The following is a 22,380-nucleotide window of genomic DNA, read 5'->3' as shown; positions in this document are numbered from 1 at the left end:
ATTCCACCATTTCAAATGCTCGATTTCTTGATTTCTAATTCTGTACGTTATTCTTTCCATTTCTAAAATTAGATTTCTATTTGACTTCCAGTTTTTAAAAGATGGTGGAGTTGGTTTTAATCAGTTCCTCGTTATCTGTTTCATCGCTGTGATCCTAAGTATCCTAAACAAGTATTTATCTCTTTGTGGGGAAGATTGAGGAGCTATAATTTGAGTGTAATTTGCCATAGCATCCATCTGACATCAGTGAGTGAATGCTTTGTGAGAATGTCTGTTTGAATTGACTGCATGCCCTCCTCTGGATGAGACTAATTAGATTTAGACCGCTCCCTGCTCAGGTCTGACCAATCAGAACATCTTTCCCCTATGGGTGCGGGAATCCATCGCACTTGTCAATAGAAATCACACACGCTGTTATCAACTCAATGGTGGAGAAATGAAGGGAGGAGGCTTTGTGCTCTGGGTTGTTGGTTTTCAAAGTCTCTATCTTTACAACTCATATCTTCCCTACAGCAAGTTTAGGAATATTAAACATCCATTAGAAAAGGGGATGCGATTCCTATGTCTATGGGTTTAGATAGGGACAACAAACTCCCTTCCTTTAGTAGGGTTAATTTGGTAAACCCAGTGAACAAACTAATTGGGAGCTTCAGCTCTACAGAGTACTTATGGCCAGATAAAGGTGAAGGAACCTCAGCTCTATAGAGTATGTATGGTCCACATTAGGGTGATCTCTGGCTAACCTCCACCTATTGATTCCTCCTGACCCCTTATTTATCCCAAGGCCGAGATTAACCGGTGAATGTTGCGGCCCCACCAGAGGAAGCCTGTAAACATCCAGTGTCGGTGGGACTGTAACAACGCTCTATCTTTCATGGGATCCATCTTGTTCAGACACATTAATGTGCACATTAATGCACACCTACTAACCAAAATAACCATGGGGGACCACGTTTCTGCATTAGTGTTTTTCACTAAGGTCTGACATTTGTTTAAAGATGATGTGCATGCAGATCTGTGGGCGTATTGGAGGGAAACAACCTCTCTGTGACCTGGACTTGTTGATACAGAACCAAACCCCAGGCTCAGCTTAGCAGGTCAACAGAACTTCATAAGTCCCCATCAACACTTCACATACCAGCGCAGCAGCCATTTACCACTGAGCCAACAGGACACTGTGTGTGTGTGTGTGTGTGTGTGTGTGTGTGTGTGTGTGTGTGTGTGTGTGTGTGTTTCAGAAGGAGCGGGGGAGAGAAGGAGAAGAGTGTGTAACATTAGGTGAGTGGGGAGATAGCAGCCGCAGCCATTCGTTCTGAAAGGTCCTTGAGGGCAAGTGGGAAGGGAGACGTTAAGGAGAGGGGAAAGGTGAAAAGGTGCAACTGAGGGTTTTGGGATCTGAACGAGAGTGGGAGAGCCAGGACGCAACTACAGGCCTAGTGCAAGGGTTTAGAGACTAGGGTGAGGGTTTAGAGACTAGGGTGAGGGTTTAAAGACTAGGGTGAGGGTTTAGAGACTAGGGTTAGGGTTTAGAGACTAGGGTGAGGGTTTAGAGAATAGGGTTAGGGTTTAGAGACTAGGTTGCAGGTTTAAAGACTAGGGTGAGGGTTTAGAGAATAGGGTTAGGGTTTAGAGACTAGGATGAGGGTTTAGAGACTAGGGTGAGGGTTTAGAGACTAGGGTGAGGGTTTAGAGACTAGGATGAGGGTTTAGAGAATAGGGTGAGGGTTTAGAGATATTGAACGAGAGGGGGAGAGTCAGGACTGATCGTCAGGCCTAGTTCACGCTCTCTTACAGCTGGGGTAGGCAATATATTTTCGAAGCATTTTTGTTGTCATATTTGTTGATTCTATGCATATTCCGACGGCATTCCATACATGAAATGCTGAGACAAAAACAGAGACATGATGAGTATCTGTGGCTGTCACAGAACGTAACAAGCCCAAAACCTAGCAACCGGCTACCAGTGGGCACTCTGCCCTTGCACTCGTTGCACATCACCAGAGTCTTCCACAAGGCTAGCAGACCTAAAGAGCTAAAGCTAGCGAGCTAGACATGTGTTCTGGGGGAGGGGCTGTAGAGGGAGGCCTGAAGGAGAGGTTCCTTTAAACAGCCGACCCCAGCTTTAATGAAGGGTCTAATTCTCTCTGAAGGAATCGAGTATGGGGAGAACATGGTAAGAGAACATAAATTGCCCCTTTGATGAACAGGGCCTAAAAAGTTGGGGTTTAAAGAGCAAAATGTTCTCTGGGAATGTGATTCAAAGCAGTGGTTTATATTATTACCTGAGTGAAGCCGAACACACCTCGTCTTTAAGGGACACCACCAAACGTACTGCAGTCAGTGACATTCAGGAGACCCAGATGAAGAGATTGTGGTGTCATGTTGTCTGAAAGCAACCCAAATGTGGTAAAGTATGGCTGATAAGAGATGAGAAGGAGCCATTACCTGTCTCAGGTCAATAAAGGCCAGTTGGAGAGTTTCTCCTTGGAAACCAGGGACCGGCTCGGAGCTCGCAAACACTGCAAAACAAACACAAAACAAACACTTTTACTAACCGATCTCCTTCATCGTCACTCCCCCACTCGCTGACGCCAACCTACTCACCCCCATCACCAGGACCAAGTATCGCACCCTGGGGGACAGAGCCTTCGCCATCGCCACCCCTACCCTCTGGAACCCCCTCCCTCTGGCCATCCCAAACTCTGATACACTCCTTTAGTTCAAAAGTCAGCTTAAATCCCATCTCTTCAGGACCACCTAAAACATCTGACAAATCATCGTCTGCCATCTTCCACCCTCTCTCTCTCTCTCTTAATGTGTTGTCTATTGTTGTAGTGTTGTTGAGTGTCTGTACTGTATGTATGTATTCCTTTTTGTAAAGCGTCTTTGAGTACCAAGAAAAACGCTGTAACTATCTATTATTATTAAACGTTAAATTTGCATGGAAGACAATATCCTACTGCTACTGCTGCTACTACTAACATAAATCTCCCACAGTGCTGAGGGATTATTCTGAAACTTAATTCCCATTCCAAAACTGTTCGATTGTAATATACATTTTAGAAATATTACAGGTACCATTATCCATCTGGAAATTGGTACCATATCATGGTACCACCATGGTACAATATCAGCAAACTTTCTATTCAGAACACCAAAAGAAATTGGAGCACGTTTCTCCTGAAAATCAATTGTTCTTTATGATTAGCCTTAAATATAAAGCACATGAGGGAAAAAAATACTATGATGTATTTGATGCTGTTTCTACTGCTTCAACATATTAAGGTACAAAGCTGTAACAGTTTTAAAGTTCCAACTCACAAAACGCTAAAACAACCCCACCAAGCTTCCTTGGGATAATCATCCCTCTATTGAACTCCAGCTGACCCAGCACACTTACACATGAACACACGTGCACCCGCATACCAGTATCTCCTGCCTGCAGAGAGCTCCAGGGAGGATCACCAAGGAGGTGTTCAGACATTCACCCACAACACGCCTGCTATTGAGACATCATTCTGCTTAAGATGCCGTTCAATGGAAAATTGGCTCTTCATAAGAATGGACACTGCCAACTAGTCAGCAGTGGAATGCTCAACATTTCCCCATGTCATTTCATGTTCTCTGCTTGCCCTCACTGAAAACCTGCCACAAGCCAACAGCCACAAGCTAACAACTGCTGGCTAGCAGTGTTAGCCAGCAGTGCATCTGGTCGCTTCCCCCCATAGATATATATATACTGCCTAGATATCATAGATATATATACTGCCTAGATATCATAGATATATATATATACTGACTAGATAGCATAGATATATATACTGCCTAGATATCATATATATATATACTGCCTAGATATCATAGATATATATACTGCCTGGATATCATAGATATATATACTGACTAGATATCATAGATATATAAACTGCCTGGATATCATAGATATATATACTGCCTAGATATCATAGATATATATACTGCCTGGATATCATAGATATATATACTGCCTAGATATCGTCTGAGCTGCGCTGTTTAGTGGAACGTACGCGTCAATGCCGCCGCCATCTTGCCGCGGGGGAACCACCCACCTGAATGAATGAACGTTGATGGGACAGAGGTCATTTCCCAGTCTAAATCATTCTAAATTGCCTTATTTTTAATCAATCTTCAAGCGGGTTGGTTTTTAGTGTTTGTGGTAATGATGATAAAAATTAAAAAAATTATAGATTATTTTTTATCAACACACGTCTGACGTATGTCAGAAACCAACCCGCTTGAAGATTGCTTAAAAATATGACGATTTAGAGTGATTTAGAGTTATTTAGAGTGATTTAGAGTGTGAAAGGTCCTTTGTCCCATCAACGTTCATTCATTCAGGTGGGTGGTTACCCCGCGGCAAGATGGCGGCATTGTTGACGCATGCTTAGAAGCCGAATGCAATATCTAGTCAGTGTATATATCTATGATATCTAGTCAGTATGTATATCTATGATATCTAGTCAGTATATATATCTATGATATCTAGTCAGTATATATATATCTATGGCTTCCCCCACATTGTCCTGAAGGCTATGTATACAGGATGGATACACGTACCAGAGACTGGTAAGGAGAATCCAAAGGGAGTGATATATGAAGCAAACACCAGGGGCACTTGTGAGCATAAGCAAAGTAGAGTGAATTAGGGCTTTGAATGGGCTTTTTCCAGAAAACCAGCGCTATAAAAATAAATATATATATTGTGTGATGGTGGTAACACCAAGATTCCCATTAATTAAGTTACATTCAACAACGTCACATATGGATAGTTTATTACTACAATCTTAAGATGATAGCATTGCTATGTTGGCAAAAAAAAGGCAATTGAGGGACATAGAATGGTAAGAATGGGTATTAGTTTTGTGTTAATTTCACTATAGCAAGCAATGATGCATACAGATCTGAAACAGACAGAGTCCCATTATATAGCATTTAGATCCATTCACCCTCATGCTTTCTACTCTGCCTAGCCACTCGTCCCACGGTGCTCAAACGGTACTGCAGTATTAGTCCTGTCACATTATGGTTAAAGTGCACCGTGTACGATAATTAATTAGGAGAATTTACAACAGAAGAAATAACTGTTTTGACTTTATGTCGTTTAAGATGTCCATTTATTTGTATATTTGTATTTATAACGTTACTGACAGTGTTAAAAAGTTTGCCAAGTTAGTTATCCGTTTGTTGAAACGTGGTACAGACCGGGTATAAAACAATCGAGGTGGTCAACCCAAGGGCCTGGTGATATGCTGCCCACTATTGATCTGGAGTGTGGAGGAATAATTCAGCCTAATATTACACGCACATTAGTGGTAGTGAAGTATCTCTCTGTCTTTAAAGAAGCCCCCAATCTCAGGCTTCCTGATAACTTGATATCTTGATGACATCAATAGATCTTCTATTGAACCCAAATACCATGGTAACTGGGACCAGTCACCACGACCACGCATTCTTCCTGTGTGAAATCTGTCTAACCGGCCCAGACTGGTGAGATGATCACCTGCACTAGCGTCAGTCATCAGGATAAGGACTCGATGTTCTATCACCAGCAGCTAATTGATCATTTGCAATGTTTATTCCAAACAGACCTTTAATTCTATTCAGAAATATTGGACAGCCACTAACGGAGCAACGTTGAGTTATTTTTAACACTAAACCACGCTGCATCATTTCTTCTTGAAGAAGAATGTAGCTGTTGACAACCCCACAGTGAAGTCACCCAGAGTTTTCCTTGTCTGGGCCAACATGATGATACATTAGTTTGAGAGGGTCGGTCCGTCTGTCTGTCACAGCAGCTCTTCACATACCAGAAGAGGTTCACCCAGAAGTCATTGGCCAACGTTGTGTCATGCAATACGTCAAACATAAGATGGAACCACTTTAAACCAGGCCTGTGTGTGTGTGTGTGTGTATGTGTGTGTGTGTGTGTGTGTGTGCGTGTGTGTATGTCGGTGAGTCAGAGGGTAAGATAGAAAAACGGAGAGAACAACGGTTGATGTTCAGTCTTCTCTAAAGTGTAAATTAATCCCTGTTTCAGTTTGAATTCGAGCAGTGCAACTTAAAAATAAAAAAAAGAGTTCTCAGAAGAGTAGGGGGTGTAATCCCCATGTTTACAACACATACCCACGTTGGGATACTGTTTTAAGCGAGTGCGCATCATTGGTTCTAATGAGAGACGTGAACCAAATGGACGCCACCTGAGGTCGGGGCAGTAGGGAGTACAACCTTCACCAACTATTCGGCGGAGACCAGAAAAACTCTGATTTGAATCTAGCCTTTTTTGCATCATGGGATTTTTTTAGCCAAAAAAGAAAAAAAAAACGGAGAAACTGATTTTCATCTGGGGCGAATTTTGGTTCATATTTGTATGTCGACCTAAAACCAAAATATACATGCTATCAGAATAAATTAGTTGTTTATATTTAGAACTTTTTCAACAGGGAACAAATGGGAGAATCCTGGCGGCAGACACAGAGGTGTTAAACTGGGGTCTTCTGGGTCATTCATTTGGTTGAAGTCGCTTCATGTTGATCTCCATTGGTAACTGCCTTCAATTTGAATCAGTATTTAGCATTAGATTCACCTGAATCCTCTTATCCTGTTCAAGTCCTAGCCAAACTATGTTGACTCATGCCTCCCTGTGGACATGGAGATCACAGCGCATGCAGACCCACACTCACGTTCACACTGGATGACGTCCAGATTGAACTGCTGGACGGCCCCCATGCTGATCTGCTTCAGCTCGCTGTCCATCAACATCTGCAGCAGCGAGGTGGACAGGTGCTTGCAGGCAGACATGCAGGCGGTCTGGGCCACTTTCCCCTGGGGGGGGGGAGGAGCAGCAGGGAGCAGGGAGGAGAGGGACAAGGAACAGGGAGTTTAGAGAAAGGCAGGTTAAGCACGGCGGTAACACGGATAGCAGCAATTTCTTAAATGCAACCATCAGATTATGAATTTCACTTACTACTTCACTTGAAGCATTCCCCATCCATTTAATTACACTCATAAATTAATTTATGAGTCAAAGGGTTGCAATATACCATATATTTTTTTAAATAAAGCGACATCTGTAAGATGCAGGCGTGGTAAGATTGGGGTGCATGTTTTAAATTCCCACAAATAAGCTGCTCCGTAGTACAAGTCACTTCTTATCACACATCTTGGCCAACCCAAAGACTTGTACCCCCAATGCTGGCGTGAAACCATCACCAAACGGTTGAAATAGTTCAATGTTGCTTTGTTCACAGAACATACGGTATCAGGCGACATTACCTTCTACTGACCTCAGAAACAAGCAAATCTGTTTAGTATTTCAGAAAAAATTGACGTTAGATATTCTAAGTCATACAAAAACCTGCACAAACACAGAAGTGTGAATGTGTGTTTTAGTGTTAAATGTCCCCTTCCAGGGTCTGGGGGTCACAGGGTGACGATCTCAGGATGGGCTGCTGTGCGTCAGACACCTCGACGGTCCACATCAGAGGAACACGTGAAGCTATCCCACTACAGGGCATAGAGCGTGTTACACTCTCCTCCTGCGCTACACACACACACACACGTTCAGACTTCCAGGCTTGACCCAAGGCCCATCCCCTCCAGAGCATGCTGCAGTGGCCTCAGCGTGGAGCTCATTTCAGGTAGATAATCGTGTGAGGATGTGAGGTGAGTGGTATGCAGTAGTAGTACTCATGTTAAGTTGGACTTGCAACAAAACCACAGACAGAGACCACCACTGACAACATTGAGACCAAGACGTGCAGAAACGGTCAAATCCAGGCATGATATGGAAGGCAATATATTACAACCCAAACTTTGTGGGTAATTCATATTTTTAAAGGTGTGTGGAGGTAAAAGGTGGACAGGTGGTGAATCTGATGAGATGAGTGTTAACACAGATATGATGATTCACTAGGCACAGAACCAGGTGTAGAGTTGTTTGAGTACATCTTAATAGAATCCTGTCAACAAACCCAGCGAAAGGAAACATGGGGAGTTTCTCAATTTGCGTTCTTGTCTGTACTTGCATTCTCGTGAAATGTCATCAGTCGTAGTCCAAGTACTGTTCCAATTCACGTACGCATCAAGTCAAGTACAGACGAAAAACCCAGAAGTGTTCTCGATGCGTTCTTAAACTGGCCGTTCCATCGAGGATGCATCGGAGGTGACTTGTGTGGACTTGGGACCGTTAAATATCCCAGGATGCATTTTGCATTCCCATGTTTTAAAATATCAGTATGTAAGCTATAATAATAGGCTATATAGGAACATTTTTAATATTTAAAATGTAGGCCTATACATGCAAAATAGAGGCTGGGGTTTCGTTTTATATAATTAGTTTGTATTGTAAAAGTCGCTAATAGAGGAAACCCATTGCAACGGCAACGGAAATCCCGGTCGGATCCATCCGATCGCGCGTGTGCGTGTGTTTCTATTCTAATCAGTAATTGTAATTTCTCGCTCTTTCGTAATTCTTATATCAATAGCCTACTCTCCAACTATATAGGTGCGCGCATCTGTACCCTAGGCACGCGCATCTGTACCCTAGGCCTACATATAAAAAGTTGTGTGTATAGCTTATACACACACAACACGCATATCTTTTCATTTATATTCATTCAAATTTGTGACATGAGGTGTAACCAATCTCAGTCCAGAAAACAGGGGACAGTGCATTGTGGTTTCCAATGACTAGGAGGTGTTCAACCAGACAGGGGTGCTTTTCATCACCCACACAGAAAAAAACCTTGTCCTAAGTAGACAACACTCTCTGAACACAGCCTCACCTCATCAGCCAGTAACTCATGAACTGGACAGGTGAAGGACCAACAGTCCTTATGAATGTAGCAGCATGGGTCCATCCCACCTATCTATCGCTACCTGGTACCATCCCCTGAATCCACTCTCTAAAAATGTTCTGTGACTCAGGGTGCTGTCAGCACGGCGAGCTGAGCTGATTGGACAATGCTGATCTACCCATCATGCATCTGGGTGGACCCTTCCACATGTGACTAGAGGGTATATAGTGAAAGGGCTTAATGGCTAATCAAACATCACCTCCTAGTAGGACTGGGGTCCTTAAAGTATTCTAGAGTCTATGGATTCTGCTACTGAACAAGTTTGGTAAAAAAAACAACAACAGCAACAACGCAAGGTGGCTTTTGGAGTGTGTATCTGCTCCTGAACGGTCCGGGAGCGGACACCCCCTCCTACCCTCCGAACAGCGCCCTGAGACGGAGGCCTGAGTGATGGAGTGAGACGGAGGGTCAGGGTGACGGTCTAGAGGACTAGAGCGGTAGAAGCATGCTCCCTGGGTCTGAGGAAGGCAGTAGCAGCGGGGAGGAGGCCAGGCAGGGTACTCACCGACATAGACGCATGGTCATTGTTGTTACTCTGGACAGGGACACCCCCCACACAACCAATACAAACACAACACAAGATCCAAGGGGGGGAGGGAGGAGGAGGAGGAGAAGAAGAAACAAGTGTGGAAATAAATAGACAAGAGGATGTAATATTCAGGTCTGTCATGCATCGCTAGGAATCCATCGTCTAGTAAATCAAATGAGAAATCAGAACAGAAATCAAGTAAAAGCAGCGCTTGTTACTAATGGAGTTACAAAATCATTTGTATAGATCTTAAAGAAAAACAATTTCACGGCGGGGGGCGGTGATAAACATGTTATGTTCATGACCAGTTCAAAATGGTGCCAAATGACGTGGGCACTTTGAGTGGCTTACGTGGCTACGTTTTGATTGGACGGTTTGGTTAGTGTTTAGCAAAGGATAAAAACAGGAGAAGGTGGGGTAGGAGCAGCTGGAAACATTACAGATGGCATGCGTTTTCTTTGGGAGCAGGGTCGAGGTGATTGGCTCGGCCTAAGCATGCTCTTCTCTCCAACCCTATCTCTGACGACATGCTGGATAGGCCTGTCCCGATCACCTCCAACACACTGACCACCGCTGGGCCAGACGCTTTAGGTGAGTACCAGCCACTACTCTCCTGCTCTTAGTGCTTCATCAATGCTTTGTGTACTTTTCATGGACTTGTTCAGAACCTCTGTGGCAGTTTGCTTTGTGGTTCAGGAGGTCTAGATTATTATTATCAACCCTTAAAATAACATTATCATCTACCCTTAAATGGCATCTACAATTGAAACGTATTGCAATTAACACAATTATTAAACTGTTGATTAGAATAGGAATACAAAATGACCATAACCACCTATATCTATAGAGCTATTTATCTTTTATCAACCACATAAGACACATAAGTTATAAGCGAGTTGTTATGAGCAACAACTGGAGAATAATAGTGTTCATATCGTTTCCAAAGATAAATGCATCATTAAGTGGAGACGATTTAAAAGTGGCTAAATATCTGAAACAAGTTCCTCAATCCTTCTTGTCTGCAGCCGTTAAACCAAACCAAGTTCTGCCCCGTGATTCCAGTTTGGGAACCGCCACGGTCAGTAGAACCATCTCCAGTAAGCAGCACAGTGGGCTACGGCGCCGAATCACGCGTTCCTTGGAACACGCGGTCCACGCGAGGAGCGGTGAGGACCTACCGGCAAGTGGGTGAACACCTGGAAGGTGGAGCGCAGGAAGTTGATGAGGTCCATGAGGTAGCCCGAGGCGCGGCCGTCTGACTCCGCCATGCACCACTCGTAGTCCGCCAGCTGGATGAACTCGTCGATCTTCTGGTTCAGCTTGGTGTAGATCTCCCCCTCGGCTGCATGGCGCGCGTCCTGCACGCGCGCACACACACACACACACACACACACACACACACACACACACACACACACACACACACACACACACACACACACACACACACACACACACACACACACACACACACACACACACACAGAGACTCAGACCCACAGTCCTACACGGGCCACCAGCACAGACACACGCAGGAGATCAACCCGTATTCATGGTGGGTTCATCATCGGGGGGGGGGGCTGCAGGAACAATCGAGGTGGGCCGGCCCCTAGCAGGTGTGGTCAGCCCGCTGGCTTCGTCTCCCTCAGTGTGTTGGGGGGGTTGCGGTACCTTGAAGGTGGACAGGCCGTAGAGCCGGGTGGTGTGCACGGCCTCTGGGGACACGGTGGTGATGTTGGTGATGAAGTCCTCCAGGTACCTGCAGGCTTGCTCCAGGTGGGTGGTGTTGATGATGATCTGGACCAGCTGGGACATGGTGGACCGGAGGAGGTGAGGATACACATTCAAGGTCTTCTATGCATCACATAGTGACCAACCATCCAGAGACAGCGACGTCTCAATAAAGCGGTTTGTTATTTTACAATGATATATTACAGTCTGGTCATATATCATTGATGGGTTCCTCTAGCAGGAAGCCATCTAGGTAATTAATGGCCTTATCTGGACACTAGAGAATCAATTAGAGACTGATATTAATCTACATTAACTCCACATATGTTATTTTATGACTCGTAGGACATGAATTAATATGGAATTTGGGATCCATTCCCATGGTAAGAGGTCTAGGAGGACAGAAGGTGTTGCTCTGACGATGGATCATTCCTATTGTTTCCTGTTCTCCACATGGAGAATCTCCACCATCTTGATCTTGGCTAGAAGCACTAGATCGAGCACTGATCTGCCTCATGTTTTAAATGTGTCATGTTTCCTGCATTTTTCACAAAATTAAGAATAAATAAACAAATGAATACATATTAAAAGAAGGAGTAAGGATGGATGCTAACCAAAGGACAGCGAGGTCAAACCAGTGTTTGGTATAAGAAGGAGCCGAGGTGGTGTCCTACCTCAGTCAGTCCGATGTGCGGTTTCTTAATGAGGTTCTGCAAACAGCCACTGAGTGTTCTGGTCAGCAACAGATTGGTTGACTTCCGTAACATGTCATCAATCTCTGTAGAGCTGAACGGGAGGAGAAAGATTGAATACCAATGTGTATCAGCCTCCCATACGTCTAAACCAGGTGAAGTAAAGACGGTGTTGTACTAAAACCTGATTATGTGTGAGTGTACGTGATACCCTCCCCGGCCGGTTGTAAACGTTTATAAAACGGGTGGCTTAAATCAAACGATCTGATTGGTTCCCAACTGTTGTATATTGAGAATATACACACAGCTATGACGCCCGTTCAGTTTACAGAGTTCAGTATCACTCCGCGCCTAACTTGAACTGTTGTTTATTTATATATAAAAGCAATAGCATAGTTCACTGAAGCCTAAAAATATGTTGATTGCTGGAGAGAGTTGAAATGTTGTAAAGCAATAGGCACACGGTGAGTGAACTCGATAGTAGGCTAAATTGCCGGCGAACCAAGCTACCATCTCTAGCCTAGCCTTCTCTCTGAAGGACGCTACAGTGTGTTGCATAGCAACCGCCGTACACTTTGCAGGCAGCCAGGAGGGACTACTTTTATGTATTCATTAAAAAAAATGCTTTTCCGACTTTTTCGCTTTTTCAAAATTGAGGGTGTCTATGACTTTCATTTCGCCATACTTACGTAACCGTTTTATAAAAGCAATAGATCACTCCAGTCAGTGAAATGTGATCATTATACCACAGTTAAGGGGGTCGCTGCCCCTCCGCTGCGCGTTGGGACGGACAACACCCCTTAACTGTGGTATAATGAGAACATACCATAGCCGCGTGATCTATTGCTTAAATAGAAAGCAAGTCATCAACGTAAACACCTCTTGTGCAACCGTCCAATCCTCCAATCTCTCTTTGCGTCGCCATCTCACAGAGAGTCAAAAGGCTTTTGTACACGGGGCCATGGAGAAGGGAACGGAGAGGAGTTCCAGTCTATTTCCTGAGGGAGCCACTTACTCTTTGGACGTGCTACATGCTAAATTCTCTCTTGCACACCTTTGCATATGGCTGTGAAAGTAAACATGCTGGCTCATCACACCCCCAGATGTTTAACATCTGCTTCTTCTGTTAGTGAGCGCCCACAGAATGTTGTAACCACATGTGATGTATGTGGATGTGTGCAGCATATGCGGGAGTGTATATGCATAATGCCTGCATGCACGCCTTTGCAGAAGTATATGGCCACAGGTTTCCCTGACCGATTTTTCTTAAGCCACGTTTCCACCAGAATGATCCAGAACTTTTAGTCCCAGGAACTACAGTCCAAGGGACTAAAGGTTCCTCCAGTCCCTTGTGTCTGCGTTTCCACCATCCGCAAGACCCCAGAAGGTGGAGCAAATGATGGTCCTTTACATCAGTCACATTACAAATAAAGAAGAGAAATACTGAGAGAAAAATCGGACGAATAAAATCATTTCGATTTAACCCTCAACCTTATATACAGTAGACAGTATATAAGAGTATGCTCAAGTTTGCATCCAAAACAAAACTGTTGTGGTACAACTGCACACCATCGTGCTATCAAAAGGACTTATATTCATGTACCGCAGTAGAAGTAAACATTGGCTTGTAGAGCCGACTGCTATCAAGATGAATGATTGATACAGACCGCGATCATGATAAATACAGAGCCATGAACACAAGTAGTCAATGGAGTGCATGCTCCTGTTTGCTTGCTTATGCACCTGTGTGCACCTGTGCCCTGTAGTCACACACACACACACACACACCATGTGTCCTACCTGCGATGCAGCGATTCAGAGAACTTAAGGCTGGCGTAGATGAACTCCTTGACCTGGGTGTAGATCTGAGGCACGGACTGAGACATGGGCAGCTTCTTAGGAAAGTCCTGCTGCACACACGCACACACACACACACACACACACTTAACATGTCTTGCTTGGGGCTTCATCATTGTAATTTTTGTTCTAGTGGAAGGCCCATGGATAAAGTGGAAATATTGAATTCATGTATTTATAATAGGGCTGGGAAACAATAAAAAGTTTTAATCGTGATTAGTCGCATAGTGTTGGTGAGTTACCTCACGATTGATCACACTTTTAAAATTATATTTTAAATCCACTCCAATTGAAGTTAAATGAGATTATCAAATGGAATGACACATTATCATTCATACCAAATGTACTTAATAAGAAAAAACTAGTGATCTTGAGGGAGTTTTTTGGACTCAGTGTGGGTTGAATATGAAACTTACGGAACACCACAGATTTGGGAATTGTAAACAGGCAGTTAATTAGTACAATTGTAAACCAACAGTTACTACAAGTAGTTAATAGAGATGCTCCGATCGATCGGACTCCAATCATGATCGGCCGAAATTGGCTAAAAATAGCGTGATCGGAGAACTCCAAAACCGTCGATCAATCACTTGACGTAAATTACTCTTTTTTTTTTTCAAATTGGAACTTGCCAGTGGCAGCATGAGTTCTCCCGTCTAATTACAGTGGGTCACTGTAATGATGGCAAAGGAGGCAGTTTAACGTTAAGTTTCGTAGACTGCATTGGACACTTAAATATAGATTTCTATATAGATATCTCTTTATAACCATCATGAACTCTAGACCTTGACAGTAATGGTTTATCAACACCTTCAGACGTTCATGAGTTCATGGCAGTTCGGGGTTTACAAGCTGTGTGTCATTGAACACATGAAGGAGAAAAAGAGAGCCAAGTAAAATCTGGCAAAATGCTCACCCTAGGCATGAGCCAACAGCCCTGTTCACTGTCTCCTAACTCCTTACTCTATAGTCCTTTTCACATATGTCCTCCGTCTTTTCTCCGCATTTGTAGAGAGATAAGATAAGATAGTCCTTTATTAATCCCCCTTAGGAGAAATTCTCAAGTGACCAGCAGTACAGTGGGAAAACAGAAAAACAAGAGTATATATACAAATAAATAGGAGTAGAAGAGAAGAAACAACGAACAAGAAAGGTGTCGCGAACGACTGCTTTACCAGAGGAAGAGAGCATCTTTTTTGGCTTAATTTCACATTAAGCTAAAAAAGTACCCAGTGTTGGGACAAAACTACATTTGTCCCAACACTGGGACAAATGTAGTTGATTTCTGTGTTTAACTGAGAAAACAGGGAGTGGAAGGACGGGACCCTATAATGTTCAGCTAACTGTTGTCAATAATAATTGTTACGAGAGTAGCGCATGTGTGTGCGCGAGAATGGCAGTGTGTGTGTGTGAGTGGACGAGCGAGGAGAGCGAGCGGTAGCGTGTGTCAGTTTAGTGAAGTAATGAACGAGTCTGGTTGTGTCTGTGCAAACGTGTACAGTAAAGTTAGTGAAACTAAGAATAAAGTATCCAGCCTGTCAAGAATCGGTGGCCGCTTCATTCCGACCATATTCAAACCTATAAGCAGACCCACTGCCGTTACCCCCGAGAGAACATCGACCATGGACGGAACGTCTCTCCTGTGCTGCTCAACTACGGTCTGGGAGTCGACAGCAGGAAAGGTGTAACATAATAATAAAAATATTTTTTAAACCATTCAGCGAACAAAGGGCAACAGGCTGATTATCGATTAGGGTGTGGGTGCCACTTAATGACATGCAAACGTAGACCGAAGCGTCATCAACACGCCCACTCAACTGGTGTGAAATGCCGACATCCTACTGCTCATTCACATATAAGGTAATTAGCATTTCCACCGGAGAACATACTACCTCAGGGGTAGTATTTTTTCAGGAGGTCCAGTCAGGATATGTCATTCACATATACGGCACGTCGGTAGAATAGACGGAGAATAGACGGTTGTACGTCCATATGTGAAAGCAGCTTATGACTATCTATACACAAGGCATTTAGAAACAAAGGCTTTCTATTCATCGGTCCCACGGGAATCTGCAAGTAGCTGCAACTTAAAAAATGGATTGTATACAATGAGTTAAATACTGTAACTAGTGAGAACTACTGTGGATCAAGTGGATCAAGTCTCTGATCCATACCTTACAGGCTGATAGCTAAAGACCTTTCAATCATCAGCCATATCTTTCTTAGCCATGTATTAGCCGTGCAATATATCAAATTAGTTATTAGCGGTTAGCTGTGGTTATTGAAAGAGTATGGCAGAATTGAGAGAACAACAGAATAGCAGTCTTCGCTACAAGTTTTAGGTTGCACTTCTAGAAACGAGAATAGCTCTTTGCCCCGTGCAGCATGCAGGTATGCTCTCCATATAGCTCTCTATACAGAGACCTATGCTCTCCATATAGGTCTCTCTATACAGAGAGCCTAGGTCTGTATGTTCTCCATATAGGTCTCTATACAGGGAGCCTAGGTCTGTATGCTCTCCATATAGGTCTCTATACAGAGAGCCTAGGTCCTGTATAGGTCTCTATACAGAGAGCCTAGGTCCTGTATAGGTCTCTATACAGAGAGCCTAGGTCCTGTATAGGTCTCTATACAGAGAGCCTAGGTCCTGTATAGATCTCTATACAGAGAGCTTAGGTCCTATATCGGTCTCTATACTGAGAGCATAGGTCTCATAGGTCTCTGTATAGAGAGCTTAGGTCTATATACAGAGAGCATAGGTCTCATATTACCAGACCAAGCTCAACCGTATATTGCACGTTGGTCTGGGGAGGCTGCTGTCATTTTCTTCAGCACAAGAGGCGTGATCAACGGGCGTAGTTCAACTGACTCTGTACGCAATTGGCTGCTTGCCGTCGCTTCCCTGTCGTGTTGTGTTAAACCAGCCAATAGCGCGCCAGGGGGAAAAGCCAGCTTGGTGATTGGCTCCCGTAAAAGCGGATTGGAAGTGGGAAGAAATGTATTGCTCCTCTCCAGCCCCTGCTGCAGGGTGAATTCAAATCGCCGGCAGAACGGGCTGGGGGCCCTGGATACTAAGAACTATCATTCCAAGGTTGACTGACTATCATCAGTCACTTCGTATTTCTACAAAATACACTCCCTTAAAATGCATCAAAAACATGTTTTCTCTCGCTCTCTCATTGACTGACTGCACTCGTCTGAGGCTGCTTGGTTCCCAATGTTAAACTAAACTAAAAATACTAAAACTCTTTGGAACGGTTCACGTAAGTCTCCCAAAGTTAAGTCAGAAAAGTCACATTCACTGAAATGATGATGATGATGATGATGATGATGATGATGATGTTGTTTGCATCCCTGGTGTGTGTGTGTGTGTGTGTGTGAGAGTGTGTTTCGGTGACAAAGACATTGAGACTGCCAACCTTTTCTATTTCTGCGTCGTGAAAAGGGAAGCGGCTGACGACCAGCTTGTACTCCTCCTCCGTCTCCACGGGGATGGGGCTGTAGTTGTCCAGCTCGAAGATCTCTCTGAGGCAGGAACGGCCATGTACACAGACCCACCATGTACACAGACCCACCATGGACACAGACCCACCATGGACACAGACCCACCATGGACACAGGGGAGACGCTTAGAGAACAACCAGGGTTCATCTGGGACTCGTAGCTTCTCTCTATAGTAGAATCTTATCCTAGCCATCCTTGTTGTGTACGGGGTTAATGGGTTAATCTAGTGATTGTTAGTGCTTGACACTTGGTTCTATGAACATCCTTACTGTACCAACAGCAATATATTGTTGTTTCTCTTTCTTCTGACAAACGTACTCATTGTAAGTCGTTTTGGATAAAAGCGTCTGCTAGATGCCCTCACTGTAAAATGTAAATGCAGTGTGTAGACACTCACACATTTCTATAACTGCATTAATGTCCACATCTGTACACAAATTAAACGGGACATAAATATACAAAGACATGAACAAACTCAATAACCCAGTAGTATGTACAGGGAAACCTAACCCTGATCTTGGCCCGCCTCCCCCCCAGAACTCACCGGAACACCAGGGACCACTTCTTCAGAAGGGTCTCGTTGTACTGGTCTCTGATCTCAAACAGCAGGTCGAAGAGGCGGTTCACAGGGAACCCGTACCCCTGGAAACAAACAGCTTTCATTAACAACATGCGTTGCTGCTCATCTATGTCTATACATTCATATTGCTGCCTTGCTCACCTGCAGAGTGTCTGCAAAGATCACAATGAGGTTCTTCAGCTCCAGTACCAGGTCTGGGTCGTCACAGTAGGACTGGAGAGAGAACCAGTGTTAATACCATTCAGCTTTCTCTTATTCATTTAGTTTCATAACAGTTCATAAGGCAGTGTGTCACACACACAGACGCACACACACACACACACACACAAACACACACACACACACACACCCCCCTCCCGCCCCCCCCCCCCCTTAGGTGAAAGGGGTTTAAACGGGGTCTTAGTGCCTGTCGCCCTGCAGAGCAGTGAGGAGATAAGCCCTATTATGCTTTGCTTTGTCATTAAGATGGCGACGGCTTCTCCTCACACCATGGACCCACTGCCAGAGCTCGGGTTGAGCAATGGCCTAGCATTCTTACTATGTTGTATAGGGGCAATGTTACATTGCTATTTTCATATTTAGCATAACCATATTTGTAATAATCAAATTAGGTGAGTGCTGCATGCAGCGCTCAACTATTGCTCTTCTTAGGCTTTCTTCTTTCTTTCTTTCTTTATTATTCTCTACAAATTTTGGGACCCTACTCCTTCCACCATTTGTCATCTAGAGACTCCATTCAACTTTTAAAATGTTCATATTAGCCTGGAATCGCCTGCTACCATTCAAATTTTTTTAAAGTTTTTAAAACTTTTTAAGATGTTCTATTTTTTAAATATTGTCGTTTTTTTTTTTTACAATGGATGTCAATGGTTACAGTATTACTTATTACACTGGTGCTAAAATTATTAATCGATTGGAAATATATGGCTAGAGATTAGGTGCTTGCTTAATATCAGTGTACTTCCGGCAGAAGCTAAATGCTTCAATTCTCGTCATGTTATCGAGAAAAGCTCAGCTATTCTAGATTTTACCTCAAATGGATTCAAATTGTATTTCCAACCATTTTACATTTTTTCAAATGATGTTCACATTGTCGTAACCCTTAATGCTCCTGACTCAGGCCCTGGCTCTGTGAGCATCACGGTCCTCTGGGTAGATACACAAACAGTGGAGTGATGGGGGTTCTCTTGGGAGCTGGTGGCCACTGACAGGGCTGGGAGCGGAGGTCAACTGGGAGGTTGAGGCCGGGCCTTTGTGAAACACCTTACCCCAGGCTGTGCAACTGTCTGGGGGCTGTTAGCATAATCCCTGGTCTGATTAACAACTGACTGGAGCCCAGTGGTGAGGAATATGCAGGCTTAATCTGCTGTTATTGTTGCAATCTGTCCCTCATTAAGACCCACTGACCTTTTGCTTTTCCTCAATGTGTGTGCTGTGTGTGCTATGTGTGTGTGTGTGTGTGTGTGTGTGTGTGTGTGTGCTGTGTGTGTGTGTACTGTGTGTGTGTGTGTGTGTGTGTGTGTGTGTGTGTGTGTGTGTGTGTGTGTGTGTGTGTGTGTGTGTGTGTGTGTGTGTGTGTGTGTTCTCCTTGTTAACTGTTCCTGTGAATGGAGGTTGGTTACCATAGGCTAAACAGAGGCTCACCAGAGCCCCATTATCTTAATGAACTGAGAGCAGTCTCTCTGCCATTTGCATTCAATCACATGGGGCCTTGGGCTGGCCTGCAGCTGTAGTCGTACTGGAGGTTTGTTCTCCATGTCTTCGTAGTGAGGTGTACTTCGGTGGTGGTCAGGAGCCAGGGCTGGACTGGGCTGCATCACCACCCTGCGTACGTTACCTTCCCCTGACGGGACGCCCTGGGGTGGTCTGAATACCACATATACCAGCCATGATTACATACTAGTTACTTAGAACAATTAAAGTGGTGTTTTTTTTATAGACCTAATCTGCTGTTATCAAAATACTCTTCAAATCTTTGCTTGTGCTAAAGCGGGTTTTGATTGTTTTATTGTTATATTATTGTTTTGCCGTTGTCAAGGAAACACTAGTTCATTTGATTTGACCCTTGTGGTTCATGTTGGATTTGTAACACATTGATTAGGTACTGTTCAAAACAACCAAGTGACCAACCAGGATAAAGCATTCGACAATACTGTGGTGCACAGCAAGCCTCATCACAAAACGTCCTTTAAATGCGTTAAATCTTCATCCTGATTGGTTAAGGTGTGCATCCATATTCAGTAATGGGACACCTCTGCTGTCTAACAACTCAAAATTAATAAACCTGTCAGGGTTTATTCCTCAAGCACGATGTCCCATGCACCCTGCTGTAGCACGTGTGTGAGACTGTGTGTAGGTCTGCGTACAGAGTGTGTGCTGTGGCACGTGTATGGGGGTGTGTGGGCAGGTTGTTTACAGAGTGTGCTTTAGCACGTGTATGGGGGTGTGTGTGCAGGTTGTTTACAGAGTGTGTGCTGTAGGATGTACATGAGGGTGTGTGTGTCAGGGCTGCTTACAGAGTGTGTGCGCAGCACAGCGATGATCTTGGACAGAGCCATGTTCCACAGCTCCTCTGTGAAGGCCCGGGTCACCAGGCCCTGCGTGGCGTGGAGGATGTGGTCTTCAACCACGAAGAACCTGATACACACACACACACACACACACACACACACACAGCAGAGAGGGCCGGAGGTCACACACTAGAACTCCACTGAATCAATAAATGTAGAAATGCATAGGAGCAGGGGACCAGCTTACCCGACTATCTGGTTAAAGTATCTCCTGTAGCCCTCCACCGTCTCATGCTGGGGAAGGAAACACACACACACACACACACACACACACACACACACACACACACACACACACACACACACACACACACACACACACACACACACACACACACACACACACACACACACACACACACAATACACAAAATGTACAACACTGAATTATCTTCGAGGCTATACATTTTTTCTTATTTTGTTCAATCAATCAATCTTACTAGTTTTTTTGCTCCAATAAAAGGTCTCAGTTTTACATTTGCAGTGCTAGCATTTCTAAAGCAGCTGCATGTGACCCCACACCACAGAGACTCATATTGTAATGTTCCAAATTCCAGACCTCCACACACAGCGCTCAGGACTGCTGGAGGGGAACCTGCACTCACCATGTTGGCTTGCGGCTGCAGAACCAGCCTGGCCTGTTTTTTCCTCTGTTTCCTGTAGTAGTTCTCAAAGGTTTCTCGGTCGCCCTGCCGACACAAGGAGGGGGTGTATGAGTAGTATCATGGTGTGTGTTCTCATGCGGTTGGAGGAAGAGCAAAGCATGTGTGTCACCAGAATAAGGTGTTGCTAAGTAGCTGATGGTGCCGTAGAGTGTGGAGTGAACCGTGAGACGTGGGACCCACCAGGATGGTGTAAATGTGCAGACACCTGTAGACCGGGGAGAAGTCCACCAGGTCCTGTGCTGTGAGGACCTGCAGACGGAAGAATGAAACACAGACACCATCAGCATCCCTGGTGTCCTCTTCAGACACCTTATCACCTGTTATGGTCTGGTCCATCGGGGAAGTCTGGGACACAGTAAGCCCAACCAATTACGGATCGTAAACCCGAAAAAGTACATCTACAGAAACAGACCTGTGGTGATACAGATGGGATTTTAAATGTGTTTTACAATGATTGCTCAGCACGCAGAGACGAGTTACGGTGTGGGACTGGAAGACTTTCAGAACCTTTCGTCTATAATTCTCCTGATGATCATAAGCTGAGAGTTGCTAGGCAGAGCACAGCTAATGATCTATCCAGTATTATGCTTTATTAAGCACCGCTCATTATCTACTCTTTTTAAGCATTATTACTTTGTATTATTCCCCTGACTCCTCCCACCATCTTTCACCTACAGACTGAAATATAACGTAAAATTGTCATCTTGTCTTGGAATCGCGCACTTTATATATTGTACACTGAAAATGTAACCTTAAAAATGATATTTTGTAATGGAAGTCTTCCTGAAGACGTCAGTTCATTGCTGTGAGACATCAACTACTTCAGATTTCATAACTCTGTACATTTTTAACCAGTAAATTTCGTGACATTTTTTTAAAACCCCATTTTGATGTTTATACTTATTGAACCTGATTTTCCATGTGTTTCGTACTTTAAGAATGAACCGGGTCCTGGTCTGGTGACTTCCATTAGCCCTGGAGAGCGTGTGAGGTCACCATGCTCTAGCTAGCTTTAACTCAACATTTCCTCAACTGTGGAGCCTCAGAATGGCTTCACCTAATAACCAAGACCTCAATTCATTTACATTTTCTATTTAGGCGAATGCTGCATGCAGCGCTCACCTATTGTTCTTCTTAGGTTTTATTCTTTCTTTCTTTCATTCTTATTCTCTACAAACTTTGGGACCTATCTCCTTCCACAATTTTTCACCTAGAGACTCCCTTCTAATTTTAAAATGTTTTAAAAAAGTTTCATTAACATTTATTAAATATTTTAACTTTTTAAGATAATCTACTCTTAGTATTACTTTTTACAATGGAAGTCAATGGGAGGACGGCGAAGCTACCCGCCCATTCTT

The 22,380-nt window shown here is 44.0% G+C and overlaps 1 protein-coding gene across 3 annotated transcripts in view; it reads right to left on the bottom strand.

Moving 5' to 3' along the window:
• exoc6 (exocyst complex component 6) overlaps positions 1-22,380 on the bottom strand; it is a 43,434-nt gene that overhangs the window by 2,871 nt on the left and 18,183 nt on the right. Inside the window, exons 9-22 of one of the 3 annotated variants that reach the window (XM_084485806.1) lie at positions 21,203-21,271; positions 20,963-21,046; positions 20,545-20,591; positions 20,304-20,424; positions 17,929-18,000; positions 17,752-17,849; positions 17,123-17,228; positions 13,647-13,756; positions 11,829-11,940; positions 11,095-11,229; positions 10,602-10,781; positions 9,400-9,429; positions 6,720-6,861; positions 2,446-2,519 (exon numbers count right to left, since the gene is read on the bottom strand). In XM_084485806.1, coding sequence (XP_084341932.1) covers positions 2,446-2,519; positions 6,720-6,861; positions 9,400-9,429; positions 10,602-10,781; positions 11,095-11,229; positions 11,829-11,940; positions 13,647-13,756; positions 17,123-17,228; positions 17,752-17,849; positions 17,929-18,000; positions 20,304-20,424; positions 20,545-20,591; positions 20,963-21,046; positions 21,203-21,271 — 1,380 coding nt within the window. The remainder of the gene's footprint in view (positions 1-2,445; positions 2,520-6,719; positions 6,862-9,399; positions 9,430-10,601; positions 10,782-11,094; positions 11,230-11,828; positions 11,941-13,646; positions 13,757-17,122; positions 17,229-17,751; positions 17,850-17,928; positions 18,001-20,303; positions 20,425-20,544; positions 20,592-20,962; positions 21,047-21,202; positions 21,272-22,380) is intronic. The other 2 variants (XM_084485807.1, XM_084485808.1) reach the window with 2 other exon arrangements.

The sequence above is a fragment of the Micromesistius poutassou genome, assembly GCF_964030765.1.
Source record: "Micromesistius poutassou genome assembly, chromosome: 21".
Classification (NCBI taxonomy): domain Eukaryota; kingdom Metazoa; phylum Chordata; class Actinopteri; order Gadiformes; family Gadidae; genus Micromesistius; species Micromesistius poutassou.
Note: the sequence above shows the minus strand (reverse complement) of the source record. Positions and strands in the feature narration are given on the sequence as shown.